Source organism: Gymnogyps californianus, chromosome 4, assembly GCF_018139145.2.
Source record: "Gymnogyps californianus isolate 813 chromosome 4, ASM1813914v2, whole genome shotgun sequence".
In the NCBI taxonomy this organism is placed as follows: Eukaryota; Metazoa; Chordata; class Aves; order Accipitriformes; family Cathartidae; genus Gymnogyps; species Gymnogyps californianus.
The window spans coordinates 7,878,000-7,900,730 of NC_059474.1; the positions used below are offsets into that span (position 1 = coordinate 7,878,000).

Below are 22,731 nucleotides of genomic sequence, written 5' to 3' on the forward strand. Positions count from 1 at the left end.
ACTTTTAATGCTTCTATGTTTTTCTGAAAGTTCTACTATATCTATTTTCCTCTATAAGCATAGGGAAAGCAGTGAGTTGTTCTGCTTGGAAAATACCTCCACCTTCAGTGCTTTCTCAGAGAGAAGTGTTCTCTTTTTAATTGTCATTAAAAGTAGTTTCCTTGACGTGATACTCAGGAATGCCTTCTTCAACTTAAATCTCTTCCTTGCCTATTTTATTGCAAGACTCCGATCATGTTAAAGACTCTGATTGGTCTAAAGACTTAGTTCTGGCCTGGTAACAGTGTGGCCTTCCACACAGACAGAAGATGCAACACCAGAATATGTGAAAATGTGTTGTGAGTGGAGTTCTTAAGCAACATTTTTTATATATATGTGTGTGTGTGTGTATGTATAGAGATAAATATAACGTGCCACATTTATATTTACATGGCATATGCATATATATCTATTTATATGTGTGTGTGTGTATACGTGTGTGTGTGTATATATAAAAATTGTAATTTCCGCCTTTGATTGCTGAAAACCCCTGGGCACTTGGATAACTTCACAGGTCACCCCGAAGGTTTTGGATCTGGGACGCCAAACCCATTGCCACAGGTCAATGCTACAAGCCTGTAAGTTCAAATCCTATACTTTAAAAAGAAAATAAAGAAAATAACTTGCCGATAGCGGAAACGATGTGCTCCCTTGCAGGACGCGTTAAAAAATAATCAAGCAGGATTTCTAAGGCGGTGCTTTTTTCCAAGCTCAGCCCCAGCTCTTGCCTGGCTGGACGGGCTACAGGTTTTCCTGCATTGCCATCTGCTGGGGGCTGCGCCCAAACGCAGCCCGGCCGCCCCCCGCCGCCCCCGGCCGGCCCCCGCCGGCCCCCGCCGCCCCGGGTGGCTGCACGGGCAACGGCGCTGGGCGCGCTGCGGGGCAGGGACGTGTTGCTGGAGGTGCTGCAGCTCCGGGGATGGAGTCAGCGCCCCAAATTCTGCACTCAGCTTTTCGGGGAGGCTATCGCATCGTCTTCTTAAAATCGACTTCTTCTTCCTATGTGTTGACTGTATCTACAAGTCTTGTGCCACGCTGTAGGGAGGTTCCGTTGCCTGAAAGTTTGTGAAACGTTTTGGGAGTCTTAGCAGTGCACGATATAAACGAACAGCTGTGTGTTGGTCAGTGGGACTGTCGTGATGCGCTTGCTGCAGAAACTGAGGGCATGCAAAGGGCTCCTAACATATGAAACATGAATAAATACTTTCCCATTCTGCTCCCACTTACATATCGAGCCACAGAACTGCAAAACACCTCCTTAAAAGCATAAATAAATGAATGGCTCCAGACAGTTCACAAGACTTGCTACCTTCTTCTTTTCAAGACACTTCCTTCTTCCTTTTCGTTATACTTCAATATTTCCTTCTCTAACTGTGGTCTTTGCACTCTATTTTTGTCCCAACCACCTCGTAATCTCCTCAAGCCAGGGAGGAGCCTGCAAAAGCTGACCTGTGTAAATAATCTCTTCATAAAGACAAAGCGTTCTTTTATCGTAACAGTAAAGAGATTCCCTAGAAAAGCTTGTTTTGATCCATGTGGCTTTCTTGGTCGCTGCTCATAAAAGATGATGGAAATACCAAAAAGGCCTGAAGGCTGAGAGCATGCTCGTTCGGGCACTCTCCTAGTGCTGACGGAATAGAGTGGATTTTGACGGATGACTGAGGACTCGCTCCTGTGAATGAGTGATCGCACTATCACTGTGGGTCCAAGCTACCTGGTGCACAAAAGGACAGAGAAATCTGAAATGGAAGACCACTGATCGGATGGTGTTTGTGCAACGGTGTGCAATGGCTGCGTGACACACGCGGACCCACCGCCTGTCCATGTCCGATAGCGATGACAACAGTTTCACATCAGGAATGGACTTCATCGCTCCCATTTTAACTGGAGGCAGCGCTACAGCTTTTAGCAGCTTCAGAGCAGTTCTCTCCTTTTCCACATCCTTGGGAAAAGAAGAAAAAAGCAATTCCTTTGGGTATCTGAAGCCACAGCTCTGTGCAGTCTCTCATTTGGAGAAACCAGCTCGAGCGACCGCAGTTCTATTACAGGCTGTGGCTTTCCAAGGACGGGACCGCTCAGACGTCGGGCAGAAAGAGCTTCAAAAACATACCATCAATGAGTCAATGTGACACCCAAACCAGTCTCTTTAAGTTGTTTAAGAAACTTCTGCTAACATCGTATGTTTGAAAGCAGTCCTATTTGCATACGTCTGAAAGTGGCATTTTTGTTGCTGTATGATTTAGCATCAGAGGGTCTTCAAGAAGAATTTGGGCTGGATTTCCTCTCACTGAAAGCTTGGGGTTCTTCTCTTCCTCTGCACTCGCCTTTTCTACATGTTAACAACCTTCAAGCTCCTCCTTTTCTGAACCACCTGATCTGAGTCCTGCCTTAGAGGCTGGTATCCCCCAGTCCCCCAAAGACACCTGCTTGCAGTGCAATGGGATGTGCCTTGGTCTTCTTTGGGTGCATTCATGTAGAAATGTTAACTTGTGATGTGGACATATATTGTCTAACACAGAAAAATGCTCATTAGGTTGCAGTTAGAGTCTGCATGGATCTTTCCATGGAGGAAAAAGCAATTTACCCTCATTGATACGAGTCAAATGTGTCAATGTTGGCATGCAGTTTCAGGAAACGCTGTAGGATCATTTTTAAAAATTATTCTAGACATGAATATAAGCTACATGTGGGAAGGTGCTCCTTGATTTGTGATGGTTCTCCTACAGCTATTCCGGCTCCATCCAACTTACAAATGGTTATTTAATTAGTGATCTAGACATACAGAGCAGGTTCATTCATCTCCTCCTATGACAGAATTATAAAACATTACAGTAGGCAGAAGTGTTGTCACAGTCAATATTTCACATAATTAGAGGAGGTCGCCAAGTATCTTTGGCCTTGCATTATTGATGGTTTAATGAATAGACTATTTCTCCTTTGAGAACATCTGTTTAAATACAGTCCTTACCCCTTATGAGGTAGTTCAGAGCTTTCAAATAACTGTCATCCTTTTGCTCGAATCAAACCGGTGGTTAAGCATCCATTCATCTCACATCGAAGGTCAGTATTTTCTTTGCAACCCAACTGGCACAAACTCTGTGACAATTTAATATCAGTGTTTATCATGTTTCTGCATCTTCAGGCCTGAAACCAAAGTTATTTTAACTCCAAATTATTTGTAGAGAAGCTTTTTTGCCCAAGTTCCATTTTGGCAGGAAAAGAAACCCTCCTTTTTAATTTCATATCATTAAGCTGAATACAGCTATCTCAAAAGTTCAGTGGGGTTTCTTTCTGCCTGACATGCTCTTTTATGGCGAAGCTGGAAAACAATCCCAGGCAAAGAATCCTCTTGTAAAATGGTGGAACTGTCTCCTACATAGATGTTTTTTTATAAAAAGACTACACCAGAAAATTTAGTATTACACGAAAGTCTGAAACAATCCTTCCTAGAGCTATTAGTCTGACCTTTTAAATTTGTGATGGAACAAATGGCTCTTCTTTAATGTAAGAACCCCCAGACCAAAATAATCAGTGTCAATGGACAAAATTCTGGGGTTTTCTTTGCGTATGCATTTGGTCAAAGATACTGGTCAACCTGGAGATGATCTCTGGATGGACCAACTAGTCATGCCTGGAGGTATCTTGTAGGACAACATTCCCATTGCAAATGCCTCTTGCCAATGGTGGTAGTGTTGGGTATCCTGGAGAGGTGATGGACAGGACAGCGTTTCTGGAAGAGTCTCTGCTCCTGCAAGGTATCACTCACTTTGGAGAACTCACAAAGTGTAACTGCACTGCTCTTGCTCATTTCTCAGCACAGAAGAAGAGTACTCATTTCAGTAAGAAATGCAACTTCTTGAATCAACAGCCTGTCACAATCCACAGGACATGAAGCAGCAGCCTCAGGCTTTGCTGAAACCAGGTGTAAACTGATCGTAACAGTCAACCTTAAGGCTCTGAAGAGGTAGGAGGTGGTGTTCAGTTCTGCCTCTGCACTCCACAGTGTCCTGCGTTCCCCTACGCCGAACAGCTCAGAACAGTGGTGTCGGGGGAAAATGAATGCAGGTGCAGAGTGGTTGTGACTTTTGCAGCTAAATGAATTCTTCGGTGTTCTGGCTCTCTTCAGCCTTTTATCAGGTTGGTCCGGATGAAGAGAGTATGGAAATATTTGAATGGTGGATATTTACCATGTTCATTGAAAAGGAGAAAGAAACTCAACAACTTGAGCAAACACAATTTTATATAATTGTCTTTGATTTAAAAAAAAATAAAAATTAAATAGCTTAGCTCTCGCTGGGATTTGCCTCAGGGACTACCATGAACGAGTTACACAACTCGGCATTCATTCATCAACTGATTCTTTGCAAAACCATATGGCTCCTTGAAGGGATTTCTTTAAACATTATGCATGGATATGAAATTGGTGCCTTTGTAGATGCTGAGTCTGTTGCTTGAGGCTCATTTTGAAATACTGTTTCTAGATAGTACAGCAATGCTAATTTTGCAAGCAATAACCTAATAGAAAGCAGTTGTTCAGGCACCTTCAATCAAATTAAGAAGAGAAATAGAAAAATAAGAACTATTGAAAGAGTACACTGATTTAAACTTTAAAGATGAGCTGTGCCATTCTGTGTGGCTTTCACATGGAAATCCATTTTACTCGATGGAAGGCAAGGAGGAAAGGAGAAACATTAAAAAGTAAGATGGCATTGGCTTCACGTATCAAATCAGAAATAACAGAACCACTGCAAATGTATTCATTTACTGCAGTAAATTTGGTTGAAAATATGAGTTCATTTCTTGTAAAAAGTGTTTAATGATGTCTTCCCCTATCACAGGAGCCAGTAGAGACAGCTGCAACACCAATTCACGTACGTTACTTCCAATACATGCCTTAACTGTGGATTAATGGAAATACCTTTCAATTATCTGACATTTTCAAATGGGAATAGGTATTTTAGATGTCTCCCTTCTTTAGGATGCTCAAAGCAGGTACCTGCAAGGGCTTGATCTTTCCCAGTGGTTAATCAGCACTTTCAGAGATGGAGATCTGCAGAACATTTCTAATTGAGCACCCAAAACCGAAAGCAGGTCAGGTGCTGCCAAGAGCAAATCCAGGGCAGCCTCACGAACTCCAGTAACTGAACCACGCTTGTGTGGCTGGTGCAAAGAGAGACCAGAAAATGGAGAAATCTTTTAACCTCTCTCTCACCATAGGTGACCCTAAGGGCAGCAGGACACATGCCAGGGACATGCCCTTAGAGCACAGCTGCATGGAGAGTAAAATGCTGGATGCTTTCCTGCATGTAGGAAAAGACAAGGGAGCACGTTGGTTGACCACATTATCGGACCACAGCAGAGCCCGTACCGTGCTTTAAGGATGGGACCCAGGTAGGTAACACCCCGTGCTATGCTCAGTACCTCAGCTTCTCTCTTATCGCTGTGATCCTTCATCAACTTCTCTCTCCATATGCTGACGGGTTATCTGTAACATTCATCCAGTGCTCTGAGGTTCTCAAGTGGAAGGTATCGTATAAACACAGTTATGCTCTAATACTCCCCTTGAAAGTCCTGACAACTGGGCTCTATTCACCATTGTGTTTCCTTCTCATTTTTTATATAAAAGTACCATTTTGCTAGGGCTACACAGTAATAATCCTCTCATCCCTGCGATATTCTAAAGCCAACATCATTTCCAAGTGCTGCAAAGTGGAGGACGTTTCCCAAAGAGAAAATCCACAGTTTACACCACTGGAAGCCAAATGTCACAAAGCGCTGGGAAAAAACACTGTAGTTTTGGCTAGTGAGGACTGGACTGTGCTTGCGTATTTGCTCGTCCCATCATATCCTTGCATCTGCACCCTACAAATCCATGATAAGAAGCTCAAATTGTGCTTCACATGGTGTACACAGAGCCCGCATGAGAATGGCATTCAAAATTTTGTGAAAAACTCTATAGACACTGCAGGCTCTGGATAGCAGCAGCTGCTCAGGAAAATTCACTTTCCAACGCAGAAGTGAGGAGGGGCCAGGCCGCAGGGTGCCATGAATGAGGGCCTGGTTCCCTGCCTTCCTCATTTCCCGCCTTGTATCAGCTGCTTAGAGAGGGAGGGCTGCAGGTGGGGGGGAGGAAGAGGGAGGCCGAAGGTTTGACGCCGCTCACAGCTCCGAGGAAGCCCTGCTGTAAGGCGGGAAGGCCGGGGGGCTCCGCTCCCCACGCCTGACCTGTCACCGCCTTCACCCAGGGGCTCTCTGAGGGGCAGCACCTCAGGCGCCTGCCATTGCCTCAGCGCCCGCCTCAGCACCTGGCTCTCGACACCTCTGCCCTCTCCACAGCCCTGCCTGGCCGTGGCCTCGTTTGCCCCCCAAAACCACCTTTTTGAGCGATTCTTTGGAAATATCCTAAGTAGGTTTGTCATCACAGGGCGCTGCACGGTGGGCGGCTGGCGTTCACTGCCGGGCTCGGGGGCCTCGTGGGGGCCGCTCGCCTCCCCGGGCTGGTGCAGCCCTGCCCCTGGGCTCAGCCCCTGCGCCCTCTGCGGACAACAAGGGGTTAACACACCACCACCTCACCCCCAAAGCGAGGCGCGGTCCCTTTAAGGCCTTCCCCGCCTTCCTCTAGTCGCGCTTCCGCTGGTGTGACGTCACGTGAACGTCACCGCGCGGAAGCGGGGCGGAGAGGGGGGGAGGCAGCGCGCGCTTAAAGCGACAGCTGCGGCGGAGGAGGGGCGGTGGTAGGCGCCTGGGGCGGGGGGTGAGGAAAGTACCACCCGCCGCGGGGCGGGGGGGTGAGCGGCCCCCGAGGGGCGGGGCTTGCCCTGAGGGGCGGGCAATGGCGCCGCGGAGGCCCGGGCCGGGCTGGCGCAGCCCGGCGTCCTGACGGGGCTCCCCGGGCCTGAGGGGCTCGGCGGGGCGGTTGTGCCGTCAGCTCGGCGTCTCGTCTGCCGGCGGAGATGGACCAGCGCCTCGCCGAGCTGGTGGAGGAGCTCACCACCGCGGGAGAGCCGCGGCTGGAGCCGGGCAGGATGAAGGAGCTGAAGAAAATCTGCAAGTACGGCCGCCCGCAGACGCCCGACCCGACCCGGGGCGGGGTGGGCGCCGGGCCTCGCTGCCTCCCCCGAAAGCGACGCTTGTCCCCGGGCCGGGCAGCCGCGGAGGCTGTCCCCGAGGGCCGTCCTGGGGCCTGCTGTTTGGGCTGAGTGCAGCTTGCTGCCAGCACAGAAGTTGCTGGTTTAAAATAGAAAATAAAAAAAAAAAGTTGTGTTTTTATGTGCTAAACCTTTTTTTTTTCCTTTCTCTCCTTTCTCAGGTCTTCAGATGAACATATCAGCCATGCCTATCACCTGCTGATGACGCGACTCAACGAGGAGCACGCCGAGATGCGTTTCTCGGCTTTCCAGATTGTGCAAGAGTTGTTTGCCCGATCCCATCAATTCCGGACGCTAGTTATTTCCAACTTCCAAGAGTTCTTGGAGCTCACGGTGGGGATAGACCATGAGCAGCCTCTTCCCCCGCCCAAAGAGGTGGCACAGAAACTGAGGAAAGCAGCCATTAAGTCAGTGCAAGACTGGCATGAGAAATATGGAGAGGCCTACAAGAAGCTTTCTCTGGGATACCACTTCTTAAAGCAGAATAAGAAGGTACTCTGCGTTTTTAGTTCTGTGCGTGTTTTTAGGTGGTGATCGCTAGGAGATGTTTAAAGCAAGGAAACCAATAAATATAAAAGAAAAGCTGTTGGAAACGATGTTGTCTTTAGGAGACATCCTGTTGAGCATGGTCTTTGAAAAACAAACCCCAACCTTTTTGTTCATCTTGCAGTATTGTAAAGTTTTAAAAACCCTAGGCTTGTACTCAGAGCTGGGCTCAACTAGCCTTTTCTCAGGGTGCAAGAAGTATTGCTCACCAGTAGGTTTCCACCCACTGATTCCTACCTGAAGCCCCAAAGTCTAGCCCCTTTTTAGAAGGGAAATAATGGTTATACCTTAAACTGAGGATAATCAGCTATTAAGTCTTTCTATGCCAGTTTAAATTAGCCTGATTTCAGTACTGAGCTGTCCAGTTCTAGCGTCCATTTGCTGTACAACAGAGACGGAAAGTGTAGGCGCTAGATCCTCCCAGCTGCAGTGTTAAGGTGTGTCATACAAAAAGTTTTATTAAAGAGAAATTTCTTGTACATAGGCACTTACTTTTAGATCTCCTTTCTAGGCTTTGAGTTACTATGTTTTGAACATTCTTCTGCTTTAATATCTCTTCTGAGGTGCAAACAATAAAATTGGGAACACTATTGTGGCATTTATACTATCTACAATGATAATACCAGACTTTCAGTAAACATTGGTTCTCTTCAGAAAGACAAGCGTTCCGTGTTCTTAACAGTAGATCAAAAACCTTTGTGATACATGATGTATTTCTGTTGTTCTAGTTCCATACTAAGCTAATAGCGTACCCTACTTGTATTATTTATTATACTCTGTTCTTTTTCTATACAATTTTTGGCATCTGCTCACAAAAGGTGATTATCTTTGAATCCTCCCTTATTGTCTTGTTTAATAAAGAAAAAAAACTACATGGAAGTGACAAGGAAAAATGCAAGACTGTGACGAGGGAGCTTTAACACATAATACAGTTTTACCGTATTGAACACACAAGTGTACAGCAAGTCTGCTTAAGTTTGGCATGTCTGTGTCTGCTCCTGTGGTTAATGGCTGCTCCCCAGTTATGACTGGGTGATCACTTTTTGTATATTTGTGATACTAAGCTACCCAGCAAGGTTGGCTGTACTATTTTGTAGAGCAGCTGAATTTGAGTACTTCTAGAAACATTAGTACCAATAGAAACAATCTTACGTACTTTAATAACTCTTGTACTTAAAGAGTTGAGATGAGCCAGCTGACCTAACTGACCTTTTGCCAGCTTAATACTTGAAGTATGAGAAACAACCAAAAGATTTGAGGAGGCATTTGTACTTTCTAGTAGTAAAGTACATCTGCTGTTCTGTATCACAGGTTTGGCACAATAGTATGGGGCAACTTGAGAGGAGTGTTAGCTGTGTGTGTCATTTGTGGTTGTTGGTTTTGTTTGCTTGTTTTTTAATTGCCAAAGTCACCGTATAAACAGTTGGTCAGAAGATGACAACTGCTGCCCTTTTAGGGTGTAAACCTGGAGAGCTACCCACTGTTTTAATGTTAGTAGGTCCATATTAGTAGGTACCAAGTAAGTACCTACATAAATGTTTGACTTCAAGAACAAATAATGTTTCAGTATATCTGAAAATAATTGTTTTCAAACTCCTGTCTCAAAATTTAAAAAAAAAAGATTTCAGGTATTTCCAAATGCTTGCATATTTAGGCAGCTGAGTCATATTATAGTATCTTTGCATTTGAGGAATGCATGGATGGAATTACAAAGTGAGCTGCAATTACAGAGTGAACAGGATTTTGAGCAGCTCAATATAGAGTATCCTGCTGCTGTACTTCAGTATTTTCCCAGAAGCTGCAGTAGTTGTCTAGGCCCACTACCTACACCCTTTAAATCAAGAACAATTGTTTGCACCTCATCACATCCAGTTCCATAATTACAGACCAATGCTAAAAGGCTTCACATAGCCTGCACCGATACAGAGGCAGAACAACTCCGGTCTCAGTCCATGTCACCTAAATGAGCTTGGATGGGTTCTGACCAAGTTTGTGAGTTAGTGCTGGCCCCAGGTAGCAGGTGAGTCCATGCGCACATCTGTAACTCAGGCCCTGAGTTATTCTGACCTTGTGAGGCTTCTGTAAGAGGCCAGTGTGCCCTGTTTTGGGCAACTCAGAGCTTTGTGCGTGCTGTAGACTTGGTTGGTGATAGATACCTAGTGCGTGAGGTGCGCTCTTGTTATCAACGGCAAACCATGATGATTTGGCAGATGTTGTAAGAAAGGCATCCGGACAAGTGCCGAAGCATGAAACAATGCAGTGGAGCAGCATGTGGCTGGTACTTTTGGGACAGAGAAGGGGAAAGAATGGGCAAATGACTCTACTGTAGGTATTCTGGTATGTGGCAGAAGTTGTGATTTAGGAAACTCTAGCTAATTTTTCATTTTCTGTGCAAATCCAGTCTGACCGCCTAGAAATGGTAGCTGTAGTTCCTGGGTTCTGTGTCTTTGTTCCATTTTTGTGGGTGATGTTGCTCTTTGGGAGGACCTGTTTCTCCTGCTACTATATGTGAACTTGGTAGAAAAATCAGATCCCGAAAACCAAAAAAGCTCACCCTGGTGATCCATGTGCTGCTATAGGTTGTGAAACTAGTTCCTTTCCCTACCTTCCCTCTGCCCCCCCCCCCCCCCCCATTCCCCAATAAAAAAAGAGCTTGGTAAATGTGCTCTTCCTAAACTGATGGAGACTCTCCACACCAGTTTCTGTGAAAGCTGAAGTATCCTTTTGCTCCTAGAGGAAACATTTTATACAAAAACAGGAACATTTGTATAACAAGACATTTTAGTATGTGGATAAGCCTGAGTTCCAGCATTATTTTTTTTTAACTTCCATAGTGTTTAATGGAATTACCTACTTGCTTAATGCTGAACGAATATTCAAATGCTTCAGTAAGTTTGAGATGAGGCACCAACAAAATCCTTGATTGTGCAAAAAATGTGCAAACTTCAGTTGTAGGATGTACTTGGTTTGCTTGACCCATGGCTAGTAAGTCCACGTACATATTACAGGAGAGATCGTCTAGGCTGTTCTCCTGTGTGGCTCTAAAACGTTGGTGTAGACCGTCTGTATCTGGGAACCATTACTGTATGTTGACAAGCTATATCATCTAGCAGTGGCAATAACGACAAAAATTCAGTGGGTGCTTGTAATACAGACAGAGCACTAGAGAGTCTGTGGACTCTGTTAGCAGCAAAGTACAGGATTGCTCAGCACTCAGCATAATCTGTATTGAAGTTAATGAAAGTTATGTAGTAGCAATCAAAAGGAAGTACTGTGTTTTTCTTTTTCGAAGGGGTTTCCTTATACAATAACACAATCAAGACTCCTTTCCTTAAAGTAGAAGTGAAAAATATTTACATTTTCAAGCCCTTCTAAGAACAAACTAAAAAAACCCATTGCAAGTATTTTAAGAAACAGCATTTTGAATCACTCAGATTTATGTTTATATTTTAGTCATAAGAAAATAAAGTGAGACTGAATGATAACCTTTCCCTCAATCCCCAAATCCAACAAATGTAATTGTAAAATAAAAAATTTGGTCTTTTTTAATGAATTTGAGTGTCTTCTCTTCTACTTTCCTTGCTTACGAAGTTCTTCAGTAAGTGATATGCATACTTGTGGTAATAGAGCTTACAAATTTTCCTAGATTTCCTTTACTAATAGTGGACCTAGTGTGATGTTTTCATGTAATTTGAATACTTACCTTGTGTAGTCTCTTCCTGCCCATTCCCCCTAACCCCATGTCTCCAGTGCTGTGACAGAGGTCTCCCAACGTCTAGTTTATTCCTGCAATTTAGGTGTGGAAATCTAAGCATTTTGTTTTTCTACCTTATGATTCCTTTCCAAAAGCCACTGATTCTCAGCAGTCCCTTATTAGTAGAAGTAAAAACTCTGTTCAGAATTACTGTAGTTATTGATTCTAGGAGGAGAAGAGATAAAAGGAAGTACTGCTGAGCTTCTGGCAGATCGCTGATGTTAGAGGATTTTTCACCACAGATAAGGATCTTAGGAAATGGATTTTCTATATATTTCTTACAAGGAACGTTACACTTTTTTCTTCATTTCCTCCTTAGGTGGATTTTCAGGATGTGCATGCCAGAACTGCGGCTGAAAGAAGGAGGGAAGAGGAGAAGCAAAAACGATTGGATAACATTTACAAAGAAAAAGCCAAAAGAGCTGAAAAAGAAATGGAAGGTGAGTTGCTCTGGTTCTTTTAGTGGGTTTTTTTGTTGTTCATTTTTAAAGCAACCTTTTTTAAGGTTATATAAAACAAATTCTAAGAGAATAGCTATCCAAATAATAGCTGACCACAGAGGGTGGGAATACTGCATTTGTTAGAACTTGACCCTCTGTCTCTCTCACCTAAAGAATACCAGGGGAAACAAGTGACAGTCCTGTGAGCTCAGGTGGTATGAAGAGATTTAAAAAACCCCAAATTCTAGCCAGTAAAGGTCTGGTCTGTAATTCAGTAAAGTATGGCTGTATAACCTCAAGCAAGCATATCGTGAGACTTTTGGAGCTAGTGCCTTAATTTCAGTGTCATTGACTAGGCACAGACTTCTCAATGCCTTGTTGGCTGATGACCTTAATTATATTGTATATACAGTCATCATGTTCCAGAAGTATAGGCAATGATCTGCACAGGAATCCTGGATGCAGTGTAGGGTATCTATGAAAAGTATCATACCGCTGCTAAAAAATGTGTGTAACTGGGGGCTGAATCTCTAAGCGATATGTACATAGCAAACATATTTCTGTAACACGGAAGAAGAACAGAGATAGTAAGTATATTATGTTGCAGTTACAAAGGGTTATTTAATTAAATTACTTTGGTATATGCAATGCATCCAATTGTGTCTACATTTATTCTGCATGCTGGAATCGTTTTCATGCACGAGGGTAGAATTTTAAAGAGATTTAACCTTCTTAAAGTCACTTTTATTGGTAGCATCTTTTTGAGCAATAGCATGTATTCATGGCTACACCTACAAGCAACTATAACATTCATGGCTGTAGAATGAATACCCACCAACATCACTAAGAATATCCTCATTGAACCTTGTTCTCCTTCAAATTCTATGAAGTACTTGTGTCATCTTTGCATAGTGAAATTTTAGAGAGGGTAGGGAAGGGAGGAACACTGATTCTAGATTCCTTGCTCAGGAAATTCTAGATTTCCTGCTTAAGAAAAGTATTGTTACTTTTATAAGGACAATTTCTGCAGTGGAGAGAGATCTGTATGGCTAAATTATCACTGATTACTGGATAAATGGATTACCCCTTTGGCAGTCATATTTGTTTTGTAAATCTGTGTCTGGTCTGGAGACTTTAGCATTTTACAATTTTTAACAATATTCTAAAACAATTGTGTCTTGATAGAAATGTCCCAAGAGATTGCCGACACACTGACAGAGATGGAAAACTGTTTCCGGCTTCTGATGCCAGATCCTTTTGACTTCACTGTGAATGACACGGAACTGGAACCCAACAAACAAATGTCTGCTAGTGAGGATAGACCTGCATCCCCCTTGTCCTCCCAGATGGAAGTTAACCAGTCCTGTTTTGGATGCATGGATGATGAACAGCCGTGCTGCAGCAAGGACGTTCTTTCTGTTTCTCAGTGTGTTAGAACTGATAAAGAGTTAGAAGAGAAACAGGAGAAGCCTGAGCAAAAAGAATTAGATGGAGGCACATGCTCAGAAGTTCAGTCTGGTGTCCCTGCTCTCCATGATGATGATTACCAGACTTTTGTTAGGAGCCATGGGCTTATTTCACATAAGTATACTCTAGACCTTGAAATCTCCACAGGTACCTGGAAAAATTTTTCACATATAGCTGGAGGCAGTCTTTGTCTGAAGTGCTTTGTAGTTGTGGGTTTTTTTTTCCTATGACTTAAATGCTGGGCTTCGTGGACACCATTTTGATTTGGGATTCCCGGACACCACTTTGATTTATTTTGGAGTTCTTCTCTATTTCTGGTTCATCTAGTAACCATTCTTAGGTTTGGGTGTCCTTGTGTGTGATTAACAGTTTCTATTAATTACCTTCTAAGACTGAACTTTTGTATTAGTTGTTGTAACCACATTACAGCACTTCATAGTACCTATAATAAGATGAGTTTCCTGTGTTAAAAAAAAAAAAATCTATTTACCAGTATAGAGTTTTCTTTCTCATACGCTTCACTACTCACCTCTTTCTCTCTATAGCTGGGGTATAGAGAGAAAGCTGCTAATTTAAAAATCTTACAATTGAGTATCTCTTAAACTTTTTTTTCCTTACTACTGACAACTTGCAAGAAGCAGTAAGTAGTTTTGCTAGGAAGTCTTAGGGATTATGGTTATCGCTTTTTTATATAACTTTGCTAATGTGAGTTACCTCTAGAAAAATTAGGATGGTTTGTGTTTTGGTAGTCTAAGTGAAGTCTCTTACAAATACCGTCCTGATGGAATTTCATGTGCAAACAGCCAGTAAGGCAGGTATCTACTTCTGTGCTTGCAGACAACAGAATTGGAAATGTGTCCGTGGAGCTTATGAATGACTAACGGGTGAAAAGTACCATTTTTACTTGGATAGTGGCATACTTGGCTTCTTTGACAATCAAGTCCCTATTGCCACTGGGGCAGGGTTTATTTTATATTGAATATGCAGAAACTGGTACAATAAGGCCCAGTTCATTTGAACTTACGACAAGATGTAATGTAAATAGTAAGACTGCACTTGTCTGTGGTTTATTTGGCGATTCCTTAGTAGTGATGGCTTAACAACTTTCTGTCATCACTGGACTGAAAGCTTTTCATCTTTTCCTCTGATTTTTTTGAATGTGTGGATAACGGTAGAATAATTAATATTGAACAGAGAAACATTCTGGTGTTTGTAACTTTCCCTGAAGTGATCAAATGTTTTAGAAAGGTTCATGTCTACTTCTTCTGCTTACCTACTTTAGCTCCTGTAGTGAAGATGCTATGAACATTGTGCACTAACTCTTTTTTCCTCTGTTTTGGACAGATGTAAAAGTGCATGAGAATGAAGATAATACTGCCATAATAAACAGTGTCATGGATGCTCACAAACTCCTCAGAAATAAGTTCTGGCCTTCTGTGCAGTCCTGGGTTCAGGTGGGATAAAGAGACAATTTTTTTTCCCCTCTTTTTTTAATAAAAAGGTGGAGAAGCAAGAACTGGGGTACAGTAAATCTTGAGGGAGAGTGAGCAAAAAGGAAATTAAGGTTGAAGAAACATAGGTGCAAATAGAAAAGATTTCTAGTTCAGTAGGGGTGGACAAAAGGAGACTACAGGAGCTACATAACTTGTTTGATGGCTCTCAGCATTAGGTATGCTACCTACAGTCATACTTTTTTTGTTTTTTAAAGATATAGTAAAATGGGGCTTCTTTGCAAAGGATTAAAGTAAAACACAGCTTGTTTTTGTCAGACATGTATGTATCAGAAAATCAGTATGCCCTTTCTGTCAATTGATATTACTACTCAGGAGCCTTGTGGCTGGAATTTGGCCTATAGAAGGACACCCTGAGGAGATGTTTATACCAGCTGTTCATTCTTTGTTTGCCTTTAGTAGTTGCTATTAGCTTTTATATTCTAGATAGGAAAAGAAGTGGCTTCACTAATTGTTAGTTGTAAAATAAAGGAATTTGTGAAAAAGTTGTTTCATTAATTATGAAGGAAAACTGAAAATGTTTTTTGGCTCAGAAGTCTAGAAAAAAGAATAAGAACGTTGATTTCTTGCTTTGCAGTTATTTACCAGAGCAGGAATAAATGATGATCGGCTAAGATGTGCCATTGATCTCAAGAATAAATTGGAGACTGCTATGAAGAACTACAAGGAAATGAACATTTCCTTTAAAGCGAGAAAAAGGAAAGTGGTGAGTTTCTTAAAATTCTGTTTTACTAGAGAGGACCATTAGTAATGCTTAGCTTATATACAAAAAATGCACTTTCTCTTAAGCCTTAATCTGGGAAACTTTTCAATGCAAGTTTTATTGAAAAGTACACTAATTCAGCTCCTTGTAGCTTCACTCAAGGAAGTTGCACTAAACACCTGTATAGTGTGCCAGGGGCCTGGTTATTAGACAAAACCATGTAAGGCAGCACTGGTTTTGTTTAGGATAGAGAAGTGGTTAAGTTCAGATTTTATTTACTCTTAGTTTCTTCATGTGTAACACTGTTATGTCCTCAGCTTCTTTTGTGCATCTTTCTCAGTAAACACTGTATTACTCATTCTTTTACAACTTGCCAAACTATGCTAATGTCTCACAATTCAGGAAAGTAGTGTCTCTACTTTGGAGCATTTACTCTCTCTAGTGAGCATGTAATGTGTTTAAGGATGTCGTAAGGGAATTAGTTGTTATATAAAGCTTTAAAGTGTCAAAATATTTCACAAAGATTAGCTACCTATGACAACTTTTGTGAAATAGGTAGAACTTGTGAATAAACGGAGGCTGACAGATCAAATACTTTATTCAGGTCCAAAAAGGAGTCTATGGCTTGTTTATGTAGCTAAAAAGCAGAGCTGCATAATACTCATTTCTATTGGTTGCGATCAAATGAAATTACTGTATAGCTTGACACGAAAATAAGTGTTTTGGGTCAGGGTCCAGAGTAGAGTCTGGCTTATGACTGGATTGTAAGAATTTGATCTGGACATTATACCTTGGACTAAATTGTGGTAGCCTCGTTTAGCCATGACTGAGTGTTGTAGACTTTGCTTTCATTGTGCAAATGCAACTTTATCAAGATTAATCTGGTTTATCATCTTAATACCTACTGATGTACCACACCAGTCAAAAATGCCAACTCTGAGTGAAAAGTACTGAAAGACTGTCTTGTCAGAGGTTTTTTTTCTCCAGTGAAATATGTGTGCTACCTTTATGCAACCAGCTATGAAGGAATCCAGACATCTGCTGTCATTCCTGCCATTTGCTTGACAGGACTTCATTTGCTGCATCTCTACATGGAATATTGGTTGCTATATTTCTTGCAAGATATAAAGGACATTCAAGCCTTGGTTTTCGTGTGTGTGTGCCTCCATGTGTGTGTGTTTAAAGTGGTATTGTTACCACTTCTGGAGATTGATCAATGCTATGTATATAAGGTTTGAAAGCTAATAAATTCCATCGTTAGAAGGGGAAAAAAAAAAAAAGGAAAATACATAGCAGTGCTCACAAAGAATACATTCAAAATGGAGCAATGCAGGTTGAGGTATTAACTTAAGCGTTGAAAACAATATATAATTATTCCTAGGATTTTTCTCCAGTGGAAAATACCCAAATTTAGTGTTAGTGCTGAGTTACTTCAAATTTATAACCTGAACATAGAGCACTTTGTACTGCAGAAGGAAACTGTATAAATTATCTTTTATTTGCGTGTCAAATGACTTTGTTGAAACGTAAAAACACAGTAAAATGAGAGTCTGATAGAACAAAATAAACAGCATCTCTTAGACCGTGATTATTAAATTCCCATCTGTCAAATATTTACATGTCAGCATATGAAACACTATACACAGCTCCTCTTTAATTCAGCATTGCTGCTTGTGTTATGTGTTGTTGTCCTTGTGTCGTTGGAGCTATAGTTCTTACCATGCCAAAGTTTTGTGATCTTCTGTATCTTTAGATCCAAGAGAAGAAGTACTGATAGTCTGTCCTTCAACGCACTGGCTCACAGCTGTCCTGTCCCAACAGGGCTCAGTGCATTACAGATGTTATTTGTTAGCACATGGAGTCAGTGAGTGCTGTTACCTGCTTGTGTGTAGAGATGAGCACACCTAAAAATGAAGGGGAGCATTTAGTAAGCAGAGAGAGAGAGTGTAAATAAAGTGTCTGAGTGCGGAGGGTCCTGTGTAAATTGTCTAGCCTGTAGCTGATCTGTGACATCTCTACATTTGGATATGATAGCAATTTTCCTGGCAACTAGTGACTGCAATCTGAAGTACCTATATTGTTACCTGGAGAATGTAAAGGTGAATTGTTTGTGTATTTGCTCATTTCTTTGAGTGTAATTATGATACCGCACCACAGACAAGCCTTACCTTCAGGGAGAAAGTGGTTTTATTTTGTTAGCAAATATAAAACAGAACAATAGGGAGTTGGAAACTTGGCTGGGAACTTGGGCTTGCCCATTCTTCTCAGACACTCTGGTTTTCCTTTGTGCTCATTCTCCATGCTTCTGTGGTCTCTCATTTCCCCTCTTTTCATCTGTTCTATTCTGTGCTTTGTTTCTGTTCTGTCTGGGGATGGGGGGAGTAAAAGCTTTACCCATCCTCAAATGGAAATGAAGAAAGTTGATAAAGGGAAAGGTTTAGTGAGAGACAGTGAAACTGGAGATTTATTGCTATGAACTCTACTATACCTCTCAATCCCGCAGAGATTTAAATTGCCACTTAAAAGAGGGAAGGTCCTGGAGTCCCCTACCATTGCCACATGTCATTGGTACTCTTGTGTAGCTGAGCAGCTATACCTGCACATGGCTGAGGTCCAAGTAAGGTGTATATATTTGGAGTAATTCTTGATGCTATGGTTCAATATGAGTATACCAGCAATGTAGCTGGATGTAAATTACATTGAGAGGAAGAAGTTGGTGGTCACCTGGCCTTCCTTCACAGAAGAATAATTTGGTTGGTGCAGGAAGGTGTCTGCTTTTGGCAATCCTCACTATTACCTCCATGCTTTCCATTGTTTCTTGCTTCATTTTCCAGATCACGGAGCACTAGTCTGCAAGGCAGCACCCTTATGCAATTAGAGCATGTTAGAAAATTAGCACAAATTATTTTCTCTGAAGTTTTTTTGCCTTTACTGAAAAATGGAAAAGCCCCACTGCTTTGCAAACTACAGGAGAACTTTCTGTAGGGTTATGGAACTTCTCTTACATGAAGTTACTTGAAAGAAAGCACGGAACTTTATACAGTGAAACACTTTGACTTGAAATGGTTTATAGTGACATGAGATATAACCACCTCTTTCTTTCCTCCTCTGTGATAGTAAAGAATGCAAACCATCAGAAAGCCTTAATTATAAGGAGGGCTGTCATTTTTACATAACACTTAAACCCTGCCAACACAAGCAGGCTGTGGCACCTTTCTGCTCTTACCTCTCAGGAGCTGTGGGAGGAGAGGGAAAAGAACAACAAAGGTTATCCTTTGACTATCTAGAAACAAATCCCTTGCAGCAAACTTTATAAATGTTAATACATCCCAGCTGTCCAGACTATGCATTCCTTCTTCCCATTGCTGTGCCCCCAGCAGATCAGAAGTCATCAAGACATTTCTTCCTGAGCTGTTATTTTTTCATAGGGGTGGGGGATGGACAAAAAATGACAGTCTTACTGTGTTGGTCAAAGGCAAATGAGTTTTTGCATGCTTACACAAGTTACGTTCACTGTAGTTAAATACTTGTTTGGGGTGTGAATCGGGTGTTGGTTTCTGATAGGAAATGTGTTTTGAAAGTATAAACAAGAGTTTTGAAATCCATTTTTCTGTGAAACTGAGTTTTAGCTGCATCTGGGGAAAGAGGGCAGAAGCTGTAAAAGGGCTTTTATTTCACGGTACCAGGATGCCCGGACATATCCCTTTCTTTCTCTAAATGCCTGCTCAGGATAATCTCAGTGCCCAGTAGAGGGAGTGCATACTGCACGCTCGGCATTTTTCTCTACATCACCTTTGTCCAAAGCCAGCCATCACCTCAGTCTGTGTTTCCAGGTAAACTTACTGCAACAGCAATACACCAGAGACACTTCGAGTTAATTCTTGACTCTATTTAGATGAATTATTATAGAAGTACAATTGTAATTATTGGCTGAGATTGGTGTTTAAATAGAAATTCCTGTTTCCAGAGGTTTAATTCTTCTGTAGGAATAACTTGCTTATGGCTGGAGTGTTCCTTTAAAAATAGTTTTTCCTGGTTAGAAATAGTTTCATTTGTTAATGTCTTCCTTCTTTTCTTAAAATACTATTTTTTTTTCTTCTTTAATGTCTGATTTGCAGCTGATTAGATGCAAATGATCTTGCAGTTTTAAAAGTTATGAGAGGACAAGTGTGTACTGTAGTTTAAATCATGCATGCTACCTTTCACTTACATCATTTCCATAAAGGATTATCTGTTAGGATAATATTTGAAGTTCTTGCATTATTAATAGAAATGTAGTTCATTAGCTGTATTTTGTACACTGAGAGTATATTTATCTCTTAATTAATTACCTTTGGGAAGCCATAAAAAGGTTTACTACTCAGGCTGGCTAAAACTTGGCCAGATGGAAGCTAGTAGGCAATATGATGTGAGAAACATCCTGCTCATTTGTCTGTCAGCAGAGTGATCGTTTAACAGGCCTATTACATTTTGGATTTTTAATTTCAAGTTATATTAACAACCAGGGATATATAGTTTTTCATTAACTGTCTTCATTACTTTTTGTTTCACCTTTCCTTATCTTCTGTCAAATCTAAGCGTGCGCTTGGATCTTGATTTATTCATGTACTTAATTTTATCCATGTGAAACATCTGGTTGAATTCAATAATGCCATTAATAATTAGATTTGGAGAAGGCTGTCCTTGTCTTGTCCAGAACCTGATCTGATCCCCAAACGTTACTGCAATACAAGTCAGATTCTTTCTGAAAGAATAATGTCAGAAAATTGTTACAAATTATATTTACAAGTTAAATATTTGCTGGTCATAATTTAGTCTTAAAATATTTTAATACATAAAAAGATTAAAATTTTAATATGTAATAAATTAAGCCAAGAGCTCTACCAATTACTTGGCTGCAAGACTATTGCTGATTTTTTTTTTTTCCGTATCTTCAACTACAGCTTGGCATTTTATCAGTGCTAATGAGTTATTTCTACCTAATCATTTTTCAGTTTTATAACCAGCTCTTTTTTAAGTCTGTCTTTCAGTTAAGTTAGTGCCTGCTTAAAAAAAAAAAGTTGCACTTGAATTTTAGATCAAAAGCAAAAGCTGTATTGTTTTCTCTTTCTGCTTCTTTCTGTAGCCATAAAGAATCCAGTCCAGCTGACTGCTTTCTGCTTTCTGTAACAGCTTCTTGTACTCACGTCCTCATTTTTTTCCTCTTCATTTTAGAGAAGTTGTTTCTGAGGGGTAAGTAATTGTCCTTAGTGATCCCTCACCATGCCTGAACCCACATCTGCTAAAACATACTCAGACCAAGAAACAAGAGAGACGCTTTTGTAAAAGAAGTCTTTTCCTCAGGTGATGCTTTTAAATTGCACACAAACAAAACCCCTAACTCTTAACACAGTTGCCCTTTGAAAACCAGAAGCGTTTAATGTTGAGATTTGAATAGTAAGTTGATGTTGATTGTTATTGTGTTTTCTAAAACTTAAGAGAAATGTAGGAATATTTGATAATTAAATCAGCATTACACCTAAAGATGTCATTTATCAGATTGTATACATCATTAGTAGGTAATGTGTTCAGAATAAATAAAGTTTAATAATGTTTGTATGGTCGTAGTAGTAGTCCAGGCAACGTTTTACTTCCCGCCCTCCACCCCCCCACTAATATTAATCAAAAAAGCCAGGTCAACCATAACTGTAAAAGTAAACACAAAATATTAAATAAGTCATACAGATGCTTATGCTTCTTCTTCCCTCCTCCCCTATTTTAACCGTCATATGATAATTATTTCTATCTGTGAAACATCTCTTTCATAATCACTTTTCAGCTAAAAGAGCTTTTCAGGTTTTTTAAGTCTTATTAGGATGTAGGACTGTAAAATTAACCCTCAAAACCGTACTCTCTTGTTAAAGTGTCTGATCAGCTAGTGTGATGGTTTGGTTTTTTTTTTCCTTTTCTACAGCTGAATGTTGCTGTGGTATATTTTATGCTTTGCACTGTCTATGCAGCCTGCCGCTGTTAAAAAGTTATTAAAAATATCTTGTTATGCAGATCTAGCCATGAATTCTTAAAGTTGTCACTGTGACGACCTCTGATCCCTATCTGATTCGCAGGTCGCACAATGCAATTTGGAGCTCTTCTAATAGAGTGTAAAATAAAGTAGAATGTCTCTATCATCAAGTTAACCCTTATGCTAAGTATTTAAGTTTTTCAGGCCGAAGGGTCTTCTCCCTTGATTCATCTATGAATACTGAGCAGTGTGTGCTCTCAGGTAGTAGATATAAATCTGCTTCCTGCTTTTTATCCATCCTACCTTGCAAGGGGAAGCAGTATATTGAAGTGAATTGAATGTATTTGTGAGGTTCGGTAAAGGTACATTGCTAAATGCATATTTATAAAAATGGAAAAGGAAGAAAATTTTCAGGCTTGGAACACACACTAACGCATTTAGATTTAGTTAATGCAATAATAGTACAGTAAATATATTCATATCTAATGATAGCTTTGTGCCTAAAATCCACAGTCAGGAATACATGTAAGGTTATGTGTGTCTTGCATAGGATATTTTGTTGACTTGTTGCCTGAAATAAATTAGATTTATTTAATTGAGATTTATATTTATCTGTTAAAAATATAGCATCTGAAATAATTTTTAACAAATGTGTAGTTCAGATTCATTCATAAATGTGATCATTGAAGTAAGCTGCAATTTAGTTACTGATTTTGTAGTGTATGTGTGTGCAGACTGTATCATGAGACAGGGGCATATATACCTTGGTGGTGGATACAAAGTTTTAGTAGCATGAGTTTGATCTGGTCTAAGGGATAGGTGGTAATCCATCAAATGCAGTAGGACTTTTTTGCATGAATGAGTACTAATGGGAATCTTGTTATATCACATTTTAGATGAAAATCACATTTCCTAAAATTTCATAAAGATGATGACTAGTAATGAGATTTTTTTTCCCTTCAGCTCTAAAACTTAGCTTTTATCATGTGTAGGCCTCTGAATCATAAAGGAATTAAATAATTCAAAATGCTGCCTGAAATATTTCAAGGGGTCATAGGAATAATGTTCATCTCATAAATAACTTAGACTAGCTGAAAAGCGCTGGAAAACCTAAAGACTTCT

General features: G+C 40.8%; 1 protein-coding gene across 1 annotated transcript in view; it reads left to right on the forward strand.

Annotated features, from left to right (window-relative positions):
- The first annotated feature begins 6,992 nt into the window (after positions 1 to 6,992).
- The window catches only part of UVSSA (UV stimulated scaffold protein A), a 57,037-nt gene continuing 41,298 nt past the window's right edge, over positions 6,993 to 22,731 (forward strand). The window contains exons 1-6 of the mRNA XM_050895941.1: positions 6,993 to 7,090; positions 7,349 to 7,679; positions 11,807 to 11,927; positions 13,113 to 13,541; positions 14,739 to 14,848; positions 15,483 to 15,611. Of these exons, the coding sequence (XP_050751898.1) occupies positions 6,993 to 7,090; positions 7,349 to 7,679; positions 11,807 to 11,927; positions 13,113 to 13,541; positions 14,739 to 14,848; positions 15,483 to 15,611 (1,218 nt within the window). The remainder of the gene's footprint in view (positions 7,091 to 7,348; positions 7,680 to 11,806; positions 11,928 to 13,112; positions 13,542 to 14,738; positions 14,849 to 15,482; positions 15,612 to 22,731) is intronic.